Genomic DNA, 12,611 nt, shown 5'->3' on the forward strand with positions numbered 1-12,611 from the left:
AGTGCATGTGACAAACTTGTTTTTAATAAGACCAGTGGCTACTGGTAACTTATGGGCTCTGCTGTAAGCGGGGCTCAGTTGTAATAAATGAAAAAGAATTACATCGATTTATGTCATATCACCGCCATTCGCTTTATAGATATCCCGCTATTACATGTCTTGGAGGTTTTGTCTTGTCCATTTTGTTATGCAACCGTCCCTTCGTTCGTGTTTAAATATTATGCTTCATCTGCTTAAACCATTATAGCCTTCTATTTATATATATCAACAGGACCAAATAGTGTAGAACTTTTCACTGCATGAAGTCCACTTTATTGTAGCGATATTCTCAGTGCCTAAACTAGACGAAAAGTAATAAAGATTTTAGCGCAGATAGTCTCGGTGGTCGCCACCGTACATTCCCTCCAAAAGGGGGAGGGGTCGTGTTTTCCTGACGGTCTACCATCCATCAGTCCAAAGTGACTGTACTTACCTGCCAAGAAACTGCTTCAAGACAGAAGCAGCAGTTTGACAAAATATTAAATACGTGTACAGCATTCATTTACACGGCCGTAGCGTTTTATTTGAACCAACACGTTTGTTTATTTTAAAACGTCCCTGTATTCCTAAAACTCATATATTCTCGTCAAAGTGTAGATAAACCCTCTCAAAAGTAAAGTAACTACCATAACCCTGCTTATAGTCTCTGGTGCCTTCGACAGTTCGGTTGATTTTATCGCATAGATGTCACCCTAAAACAGATTCGGTGGATCAACCTAACAGTTCCTGTAACCCCACCCAGTTTGTGATCGAGCGCTGATTGGTCGCCAGTGCAGTTGTGAGTGTTTTCACATTTCATTCCGCGTTTCTAATTGGTCTCCGGTGACGACAATCCCACACCCAACTCCCACCCACTGGGGCATCATGTTTGTGAGACTCGCAATAGCTAGTTTGTTAAGAGGCTATAGCTGAATGTGCAGCAAAGACTCCAAGTCTAACTGCGCTCTTTGGTTTAAATCACTCATTTAGAATTCAATAAAATGGATATGAAAAAGAGAATTCACCTGGAGTTGCGGAACCGGACGCCGTCAGACGTAAGCATCTTTATTAATTGCTGAGTGATATGATTTTATTAAAACTGTTGGTGAGAGTAGTTCTGCGTGGATGGACAACGCTAGATGTGCACGCGTCAAGTTGATGTCTTGAATGAAAAGTTTGCGGCGACTTTGTTACAAGCCTAGTGCCTTGGATATTGCTATCTCAGTATACCTATACACGGCCCATAAGTTTAACAGTTTTACTGTTTATCCCTCCCTCCCCAACTTTCGCTGTGTCTTTTGATGATGCTGTGGTCGGAAACTGCAAGAGCTCCATGCATTCAGTGTATAAACAAGGGAAGCGGCGTGAGAAGCCATATTTGTAACTTTGTAGCCCCTGAACGCGCCCTTTTCCTTTGCATCCTCAGTGCTGCAAAAGTCGCCTGCCGTCAGTCCATGCCTCTCTCACACTTTGGCACATCCATTTTCAATTCAACATTCATACTTGCCCGTCACAGTGGTCGTTGACCAGTTCGGTAACTTGTTGTGGGACGCATTTTGTGAATAGCTGTGCAGACGGTTTGACAGATAGCTTGCGATAAACCCGATCGGTCAACTAAATTTCGTGGCGTCTCTCCAGCAAAAAGCTTTTATTGACGAATTTTAGTCTAAATCGACAGCATTTACATTTCTCAATCAAAGAAAGTTGTGCGAATACTTAGGCATGGTCTTTTCGTGGGCTTTTGGCACGTTGGTAATAGTCGCCTATTTGATTTAGATGTGGAAAACGAGCGCAGTTGTTGTTGTTTAATCGCAGTATAGAGAGGAATCGTGTCACAGCATATCTAGTGGCGTAAAGGTGCCCAAACCTATGTAAAACTGCATTACATGTCGATGACATTGCCAGAATGGAAAGACCAAATCGGCATTCTCTACTACTTAAATATCCTCCGTGTTTTTCTCACTATATCAGTTCTCTCACAAGTGTAACTATGCTCTGATGAATTTAGTGCAACGTTATCAAGGTCCCTGTTGTTACCCCTTTACGCATACCCAAACACGCTGTAATAGAACTCGTAATTAAAATGTCATAACTGTATTCCGAGCACCTCTGTGCGTCTCAACTGGCGGGATAAAGAGATTTCCAGCCGTGTGGCTCTGCTTGTTATTGACATAGACTGGGCGCTTATGTGAGCGCTACGCAACTTGAAGCTGCGCTGCTCTAGTTGCAAGATCTAGGACAAGCCGCCATTTTAACCAGCAACAAAGACGCACGATATTTAATCGAACAGAGAGAATAGTTGCCGCCGTCTGTATGCTTTGAACCGTCCAGAACCGTTGAATATAGAGTCCAGCGTCTGTGAAGCCGGAAATTTCATCTTTATTCCGTGAAAGTCAATACCTTTCGCTTAAAGAGCGACTCCGTTGCATTTTCATGCGCCTCTCTGCCCCTCCTACTCGTGAATTCTTGGGTCCGTCCTCGTGTCTTTGCTCTTCCAAGACAATGCAATGCATTTGTGTAACACCCAGGCTATCGTTTACGCGTCTTTACTTTGCTGTTCGAGCACACGCGCACGCACTATAGTAAAAATGCTCTACCCACAGGAAAACAATGTACGCCGCTTGTTGCGGAGTCAGCCATTTTGTTGGATAGGGAGTCAAATGTGAGATTTTGTCAAAGCACCGAAACATGCCCCCCTATCTGTAACCGTAGACCGCATGCTGAAGTAAACTTTACAACTGAATGGCGCCCTATTGGCATCGTGTTTACTTGCGCTCTTTATTTTCCTCTTTCTAATTTGATTAACGCATTCGTCGTCTGAAAACATTGTTTTTTTTTCTGAGTAAATTGCTGATAACGATGTAAACTATATAAACAAGGAATTTTATTTCCAATTATAATCATATTTTTACATTTTATTTTTGTTTTGGTGGGTCAGTCAGTATAATAAAAGTAAATGAATGCAGTGCTCTTGGCATGATGTGAAAGTTATAAACCGCTCTTGTGTGACTGTATTTAAGTGGCTTTAACCATCTTGTCCACCTCCTCATTGGTTTGAAGTTGCTCAGGTAGAGACTGTAACAAATGCTTAATTCATTAATCATAACATTTAATCTCTTGTTCATCACATGTGCCCTTAAACAGGTGAAAGAGCTTGTGCTTGACAACTGTCGGTCAAATGAGGGCAAAATTGAGGGCCTCACTGATGAGTTTGAGGAACTGGAATTTTTAAGCACAATCAACGTAGGCTTAACATCAGTCGCCAATTTGCCGAAGCTTAACAAACTCAAAAAGGTAATGGGTGGTTTCTTGTCTTTTTTTTTTTTTTTTTGAAGTGTCCAAAATATATATATATTTTTAAAATTTTCCCCAGTCATATTAATATGGCACTGAATTACATTCTCCACAGCTCGAGCTTAGCGATAACAGAATCTCAGGGGGTCTGGAGGTACTGGCAGAGAAATGTCCCAACCTCACCCATCTCAACCTCAGTGGCAACAAAATTAAAGACCTCAGCACCATCGAACCCCTGGTAACCTATATTCTTCTTGTTGGAGTTATATGCTTTGCACAAAAATGTTTTGACTTGGATTTTAGATGGCTGCCTTGAAATGACAAAAATAATAACAATTATTTTGACCTCCCTCCTGTCCTTTTCCCAACAGAAAAAATTGGAAAGCCTCAAAAGTTTAGACTTGTTCAACTGTGAGGTGACAAACCTGAATGACTACAGAGAAAATGTTTTCAAGCTGCTCCCTCAGCTGACATATCTCGACGGCTATGACAAAGAAGATAAAGAAGCGCCAGACTCTGATGCTGAAGCTTACGTCGAAGGCCTAGATGATGACGAGGATGATGAAGATGGTATGTTTCTGACAGAGGCTGTGCTTCAAGATGCATAATTTTTAAAATTTAGTTTTTTAAAATTAATTTGTCATTGACCTAAATTTGTCCGCAGAGGGAGAAGAGGAGGAGTATGATGAAGATGCCGCTCCAGGAGATGAAGATGAAGAAGAGGGGGAGGAGGATGATGAGGAAGAGGGAGAAGAGGAGGAAGAAGAGGACATCAGCGGAGAGGTTAATGCTAGAAAATAATGTTGATTTCTTTTTTTTATATGTAGAAATATACAAACTTGGTATAAATTTGTGTTTTTTTTTTCTCACTATTAGGAAGAGGAGGAAGAGGAGTTAAATGATGGTGAGGTAGATGACGAGGAAGACTTTGGTAAGTGAATAGATTGATTTTAAGATTACAGATAATACAGTAAGTGTTAGCACCTGTGAATTGAATGCTGATAAGCAGGGTGAGGGTAAACAAAACTTTTGGTCCTCCTGTGTTGTGTTTACAGAGGAGGAGCGGGGGCAGAAGAGGAAAAGAGACCTGGATGAGGAAGGGGAGGAAGATGATGACTGAACATGCACTCCCCCCATTGTGATCTGACCGTTTAACCCCTGTATATCTGTCCTATTGTCACTCTTCGATGGGTTGGGGAGGTATTGAAATGGTAGGGGGTGGGGTTAGTATAAACGAGGACACAGTTTAAATATTTGATTTTAGCTTTTTTGTTGTTGTTGTTGTTGTTTTCTTTTGGTTTGGTTTGTACTTTCAGTTTGATTCCCTTCATTTTCTCCAAAAGCTCTTCAAATGGCTGACAACACAGTGTGGAAATTTATTATTGTTGGAAAACAGACCAGTATGCTCTTGTAATTTTTCCCTGTCTTTACTGTTGATGCCTAAATGCTGGTGATGACTTATGTATTAAAAAAGAAAAAAAAACAACCAAAAACCTTTTAGAAGTGCATGGCTGACTCTATTTTAAAGTTAACTACTGGATTTCAAGGAAGAACATTTTCTAACCCACTTTTTTATTGCATCTTTTATTTGTGTATTTTGTTTTTTTGGTGTTTTCATCATCACCACCACCATCACCATGTGACGTGCTGTTTAGGCATGAAGAATACATCATGATGTCTGCTTGGACATGCACAGTTCAACCTCTCAATGTGATTTTTATTTTGTTTTTTGTTTTTAATGTTCAGAGCCGAATGTCTGCCCTTGTCAAATGAGTCCTAAACCCCTTCTCCCTTTTGTGTGGATAGTTCAGAGGTTTCGTGTTCTTTGTAAATAATGACCAAATATATTTTTTTCTGATTCCCTTTGATAATGGCAGACATTTTCACAAATAATCTCAGTTGTAACCATTAACTGTAATAAAATGAATGAAAATGCAAGCGGCTCTATGGTAATTTGAAATATCTGTTCTGACAGCCACAGAAAATCGACATATTGTAATTAGTTGTGATTACATACTTGATCAATAGATTGTTTTTGAGTCTTGTGCAGAAATGGCTAGTGTGTCTCATCTGGCCACTGATATTTCGGCTCAATTGAATATATGAAGTGAAATTGCATTGTGAAGCTCAGGGAAAATAGCTTGTATATTTTTTGATGATACGTAACTGGATATTGTGTAAATATTCAGAAGCATCATGCCAATTATTTAAATAGAAAGCATACGCAATTTTAACTGAGCTGTATCCAGTTGTCAGATCATACTGATTGAATTTTTATTAAAAAGAAGACTTCCGATTTTACATGAATAAAAGTCAGCATTTTTGTTCAAATGAATATGTACTGTATAAGCATGTGCTTTGTTAACGTGAACATGAAAGCATTGCATACAGTGTAACTGAGGTGTCAGTCTGGGGACAGATTTTCATATTTTTGCTCAAGATTGATGGCTACATTATGCTATAGTCTAGAGACTGTTGGATTTTATGTAACATTTGGGTACATTCAGCTCAGCACATTAGTGTTCTTCCCCAGAAAAGGGTTACTTTGCATGCAATTACCTTTAGTGCAACATGCTAGTTAAGTCAGCTAATCATAATGAATGGTGAAATACAGAGTAGTGATTATCTATTAATGTTCTTAATTTTAATCAAAGACAGGTTAGCCTAGTGTCTTGTCTCATAATTCTTCAGGCACTGTCAGCATGAAATATTTCAGCATTAATTGTGCTCGTGTAAGGCAGTGAGCCTCTTGTCTGACACCAAATTAAGTACAGCAAAAATATTCTGCCACCTCACACAGCGAACATCTAAATTAATTCCCACTTCACATCAACAACCAAAAGGATACACAGTGAATTAAGGCATGAGAATTGAAACGCACAGGCCACATAAACACCCTACCCCACATAGGCTAGGATATTACCTAAGGACTACTGCCGTGTCTGAACTGCTCTTTAACGCGTTAGGAGGATGCTGTGTTGTTTGCTCCATGGCAAGTCTAGGCCTACAGTAAGTGCTGGCCATAGACATGCGCAAGACTGTGGCTTTACTGCCCCCTAATGGTAGAATTCTTGAAGTACACTCAAAACGCGCTATTACTATGCAATAATGAAGCTGGGGCTGCTGGAGTTTGTGTTATTGTTTTATGAGGCAACATATATGCAAAGCTTGATGTTCATAGAGTTTTAATTAAATAGTGACAGCGATGCCAAACACTTGACTGATTGTATTGGTTTGAGATTTTATTTATAATGACTGTCAACATGAAAAAATACTATAGTAATTTATAGTAAATACTATAATGTTTTTGAACCATATAGTATATAAGCTATAGTATATATACTACGGTAAAGTACTTGAATTCATTTGTTGTGGTAATTCTATGGTTGCTGTGGTATTATAACAACTATGGTAATATAAACAAATTACTTTACCCAATACTGTACTAAGTTTTGTACAACGATAGGGTATATTATACTCCAATACACAACACTTTACTGTAGTAAAAACTAAAGTATACTACAGTATTTATTACAGTTTATCAGTTCACTATAGTTAATACTACAGTATGCTGTAGCATTCATTAACAAAGTGTTTTAAATAATAGGCTATATACAGTACAATTTACTAAAGTATGGTTCAAAAACACATAGTAAACATATAGTATTTACTATAAATTACTATAGTATTTAATTCAGGAATCAAGCACTCAGTCAGTTTGACAAAGGATAACAATTGAACACATCAGATCATAGGTTTAAAAAATGAACTCTTGTCAGTTTGTTCTTGGCAAAATCTTGTTCAGTACAATTAATAGGTTAACCTTTACAGCGCAGTGCGCACTGAAGAGCGTGACTGCATCTGCAGTGTTTTGTGGCGCGCATAATATATTTGCCCACAAGGATTTTGTACACTTTACAACAACACATTTGAAATGGCTTACCCTGAAAGTTCAAAGCGGAATACAATGCATTTTACAAGAATTTACATCCCATCTAAAAAGCAATTTGTAGGCTATAAGAGGTCAATAATTTGAATATTACATCAGGACGGCAAGGATAAATTCATGGTAACAAGCTACAGACCTGAAAACTTCATTTAAAAGTAAGAACTGAAAATGGAAATCAATAAATATAGGTTTGACTGAAATGTTAATAAAAATAACAATGCTCCATTATGCTGTATAAATCACAGTCGGTCTTTAAAACAAAGAATTACCATTAATTTATCTTACAGAATAAAAAAAATTCTTTCCTCGATCTTTCCTATGAAACTACAGTGTAGGTCTCTAATACTAAATTTATTACTAATTCATTTCATGACTGGATTTTGCAATTAGTGGATTTTTTTTTCAGCTGCAATGCGTAATTTTTAAAAATGTATTCTGACATTAATTCATCCAAATATTGTAGAATCCTCTCACTAAGTTTATTTAAATGAAAACCCATTTGAATTATATAAACTATATTGCTTATATAGACCGACTTGCACATATTTCACATTACACAATGTGAAGAGGATCTAAATTATGTGAAGAAGCAGAGTTCCCAATTTATATAGATACAAACTCGATACTTCAGATTTAGGAGCATGCCGATTGGGTAAAAGCCATCAGTCGTGTAAGATTACCAGACTGTGGTGCTTGACTTTCTACATTAAAACAGCACTGTGGGTCATATCCTAATGATGCAATAGAAGTAGTGTTTACACAAGATAACAGCTTGATGCGTGAAGCATGTCTGTTTGACCTTATTTATGTTTATCTCTATTTGGAGTTTATTAAGCGGTTTAGAACAAGGGCTAATAGCACAAAGGGGGAAAAAGAAGAAGAAATTAAATAAATAATTGTAATATTTAAAGTCTACAATTATGAGATGATAATGCAATGAATAGCTTGTACCAAAAATCAATCTATATAGGGAGAATCAATTAACTGCAGGCAGACCGGCAGTGTGACTGAAGATGGAAGAGTTTTCACAAGGTTAGTGAATCATCAGTCCAATAAAGTTGACTTAGTACACGGCAGCTGTGGGGTCAACACCGAGGGTCAGAGTGAAACACTGCTTCATGAAGTCAAGCGCTTGTTCTCCTGTGGTCTTGAAGGATATTTGAGTGTTAGGAAGCCCATGTGTTTTTAGCAGCGCTGGGGGCTTATAGTGTGTCACTTTAGGAGATCAACAGAAACAGCATAGATCCCATGTCAAATGCTGCTACCATTGCTGCTGCTACTGTTGTTATTGTTGTTGATGTTTGGGCTGTTCCTTAAGTTATTGAGCTCCAGCTCAAGCTGTCGAATCTTAATGTCCTTCTGTGCAAGTTCGTCCTTCAGTCGCCGCAACTCTTCCTGCTGCCTGAAGAACATCCGCAAGAGCTGCAGAGCACAGTGCAATGGGTTACATATATAAACACTTCTCAGACACACACTGTATCTGATAAACTGTCCTTTCAACAACCATAATAAATAACAGAATCATGGTAACACCTCGTTCTCTGTACGGGGAGGCACGTTTTCTAGCAGGTCAATCCCATTGACCACTCCACCCTTCTTCTCCTTTACGGGGGCCTTGAACACCAGCTTGTTGGGTCTGTTGTAGCCCTCTTTTAAGGACATGAGCACTGGACCTAGACGTGTACATACATACATGGATTAGTTTAATTTCAGCCTTTGTCTTTTTAAATAGTTTTATTCTGAAAATAAGTGCAGGTCTTTACCTCGGTTGATTCCACTGAGCCACTCATCAGCAGACAGAGCAGGTTCTGTCCCGGGAGTCATAGGATATATGTCCTCCTGATATGTTTCAGACTGAAAAGAAAGAGGGTTTTTATTTACTGTTTTTACACTTTTAGCATCAGGTGATCGTAACAAGGATCTGGACAGGTCAATTTTCAGTCTAAGTAACTACATGGACTCCAGAGGGTCACAGAAAGCACACCATTATCACTGTGTTCATTAGATGAAACCTTTGGATGAAAAGGTAACTGAGTGAGAATAATCCCAGGCATTCATGACCTTATTTTTACAGGTTTATGTGGGTTTGCTATTTTTTAAAGGTTTCTGCTACAGATAAAACATAATTAGTAAGTGCTTTGGGTATGAGTAAAACCAGGGGCTTTTCAAAACTTTGAATACCTGGGACTCCGAAATATGATGAGCCCCTAATAAAGAATATATGTTGTGCGATAAATTAGTAAACATGTTGTTTCCGAAATTAAATTACAGTATTAAATTAATATTAATTATACATTTTTCAAAGCAGCTTTTTAAAATATAATTCCATTATAGAAAGTATATAATACATAACTATTCTTGAACATCTGTATGTATGCTGCAAGGAATGATTTTATATATATATATATGTATCATTCCTTGCAGCATACAGATGTATATACAGTCAAACCAAAATGTATTTAGACACCTTGAACATTTCATTCATTAATACAGAGTTTATTCACTATAGTTAAAAAAAATGGTAATAAAATATGACAAGATCTCAGAGTTAAACTGTCAGAAAAAATTTATCTTAATTATGTCAGATGACACTTAAGCAAAACATGGTCAGGTCAAAGTGTCTGAATAATTTTTGGTTCCAAATTTTTATTTTATTTTTATTTACTGGTAGTCCACTGTATGAAGAATTTTTGGGTATAATATGTTACAGTTTACTTTATTTTGCTATCCTCACTTATATAAATGAACTATAGTGTCCTGCACACTAGTAAAATATATCAAAAATATCTGAATAATTGTTGGTTTGACTGTATGTGTCACACACACATACAGTATATTATATATATATATATATATATATATATATATATATATATATATATATATATATATATATATATATTTGCATACACTGTTGAATGCATTGTATAAATTTTTCCCCTCCCCTCCCCACCCCGCCCAGAACACTCAAGCCCCTTCTTGTCGTCCCCTGGATTAAATTGCTGGCTGGGCAACAACCTATTTCTCCAATATCATGAAGGATAGAATACGCACTGGATTTTTGTGTTTGTGTGTTTTAAAATTGTAGGGTTGAAAGGACGCTGTCCTTCCCACTGTTTTCGAAGCCTTAATAATAATGGGCCAACCTGCCACTGCCCATTCTGTACAGAGCACAAAACACACAGGCTGTGTCTCACTTGGAGGTTATTACACGGCTCACTACTCTCATCTCACTGAGGCGGCAGTTACACCAGCAACAGAGAGGTGATGGATTCCTTCATCCTGTCAGATGGCTTGCTTAAATTTTTTTGACAGGATACACAACTATAACCTGAGACCTCATACAAAGGATGTGTCTACTGTCTAGCACACATTTCTCTCATCCTTCAGTGGAACTCTAAATGATTCATTTAACTGGGAACCGTGGACTGTGAACTAATATCTTCATGGTGCTTATGCTCACCCTTCTAGGCACGATCATAGAGATTGGCTCAATCAGGCCCTTTAGAGTCACCAACTTATAAAACCTGAAGACTTCACACGCTCCTACATCTAGTCCATGCTTCGGCATTACTCCTATCAGAACACACATATGAGAAGTTGAACATTAGACACTCATTGACATGCTTATTGCTGGTTTTGTCTTGATATGGAAGAGATCATAGCACAATATATATATCTGGGTTATTAAAGGAGAAACTACTGAGAAAATAAAAGTGCTATCCATAAAAAGTTATACATTTAAAGTTCCAATTTTAACCCTAGACTGCATAAGGATAGGGTGTGATTCTGAAAATTGTCATGATAACACTTTACAATATGTTTTCATTTTTTTAACATTAGTTAAAGGGTTAGTTCACCCCAAAATGAAAATTCTGTCATTAATTACTCACCCTCATGTCGTTCCAAACCCGTAAGACTTTCATTCATATTCAGAAGCAAAATGAAGATATTTTTGATGACAGAACGCTGTCAGATTTCCTTCCATAGACTGCCTTTGCAACTACCACTTTGATGCTTCAAAAAGTCAAGTGGTTTAGTTAAACATTTCTGAACAGACTCGATCATTTTTTATAATGAACAGATTTAATTTAGGCTTTTACTTGAATATAAACCTTGATCAGCGAACATAAACAGAAGCTCAACTGAACTTGAACGATGCATGAGAAGAACAAGCCTCTTCCGGAAGCTCAAACTGCTGCGTAACACACGAGAATGAACCTCATTGGTTACACAGCACGTTTGAGCCTCCAGAAGAGGTTTGTTTTTGTGCGTTATTCAGGTTCAGTTAAGCTTCTGCTTATGTTCACTGATCAGTGTTTACATGCCAGTAAAAGGCTAAATTAAATCTGTTCATCATAACAAGCGATGGATTCTCTTCAGAAAATTTGGACTAAACCGCTAGATTTCATATAGATTAGTTTCACAATCTCTTTATGATATTTTTGAAGCGTCAAAGTGGTAGTTGCAAAGGCAGTCAATGGAAGGAAATCTGACAGATATCTGTTATCAAAAATATCTTAATTTGTGTTCTGAATATGAACGAAAGTCTTATGGGTGTGGAATGACATGAGGGTGAGTAATTAATGACAGAATTTTCATTTTGGGGTGAACTAACTCTTTAACTACATTAGTTTACATGAACTGATAGTGAAAATGACTTCTAAAACATTTATTAATCCATATTTTATGTTAATTTCAACATTTACTAACTAATATATTATTAAAATCAAAAGATGTGTCTGTTAAAATTAGTTAATGGACCTGAGCTGACATGAACTAACAATGAACAGTTGTATTTTTATTAACTAACATTAACACAGATACTGTAAAAAATGTTAACTAATGGAACCTTATTGTAAAGTGTTACCATTTTTGTCAATACAAATAATTTCATTTCTTAATACTGTATTCCTTATAGGCCTACTTATTTTAAAGGGTTAGTTCACCCAAAAATTCTGTCATTTATTACTCACCCTCATGCCGTTCCACACCCGTAAGACCTTCATTAATCTTCAGAACACAAATTAAGATATTTTAGTTGAAATCCGATGGCTCCGTGAGGCCTGCATAGGGAGTAATGACACTTCCTCTCTCAAGATCCATAAAGGTACTAAAAACACATCTAAATCAGTTCATGTGAGCACAGTGGTTTAATATTAATATTATAAAGCGACGAGAATATTTTTGGTGCGCCAAAAAAAAACAACTAAATAACGACTTTAGTGATGGCCGATTTAAAAACACTGCTTCAGGAAGCATCGGAGCACAAATGAATCAGTCTGTCGAATCTGCAGTTCGAGCACCAAAGTCACGTGATTTCAGCCGTTGGCAGTTTGACACACGATCT

The 12,611-nt window shown here is 37.4% G+C and overlaps 2 protein-coding genes across 4 annotated transcripts in view; one reads left to right on the plus strand and one right to left on the minus strand.

The window, feature by feature from the left end:
* Positions 1–770: 770 nt before the first annotated feature.
* Positions 771–5,534, plus strand: anp32a (acidic (leucine-rich) nuclear phosphoprotein 32 family, member A). The gene is made up of 7 exons (XM_067399456.1): positions 771–1,073; positions 3,163–3,312; positions 3,428–3,550; positions 3,684–3,882; positions 3,977–4,095; positions 4,189–4,243; positions 4,368–5,534. Exons 1-7 carry the CDS (start codon positions 1,020–1,022, stop codon positions 4,430–4,432), a joined length of 765 nt encoding a protein of 254 aa, XP_067255557.1. The 5' UTR covers positions 771–1,019; the 3' UTR covers positions 4,433–5,534.
* Positions 5,535–5,761: 227 nt separating this feature from the next.
* The window catches only part of coro2ba (coronin, actin binding protein, 2Ba), a 65,529-nt gene continuing 58,679 nt past the window's right edge, over positions 5,762–12,611 (minus strand). For all 3 annotated transcript variants that reach the window (XM_067399454.1, XM_067399453.1, XM_067399455.1), the window contains exons 9-12: positions 10,725–10,837; positions 9,025–9,115; positions 8,795–8,934; positions 5,762–8,683 (exon numbers count right to left, since the gene is read on the minus strand). In XM_067399454.1, the coding sequence (XP_067255555.1) occupies positions 8,513–8,683; positions 8,795–8,934; positions 9,025–9,115; positions 10,725–10,837 (515 nt within the window). In that variant the 3' untranslated portion in view covers positions 5,762–8,512. The remainder of the gene's footprint in view (positions 8,684–8,794; positions 8,935–9,024; positions 9,116–10,724; positions 10,838–12,611) is intronic.

This window comes from Chanodichthys erythropterus, chromosome 11 (assembly GCF_024489055.1).
Source record: "Chanodichthys erythropterus isolate Z2021 chromosome 11, ASM2448905v1, whole genome shotgun sequence".
Classification (NCBI taxonomy): domain Eukaryota; kingdom Metazoa; phylum Chordata; class Actinopteri; order Cypriniformes; family Xenocyprididae; genus Chanodichthys; species Chanodichthys erythropterus.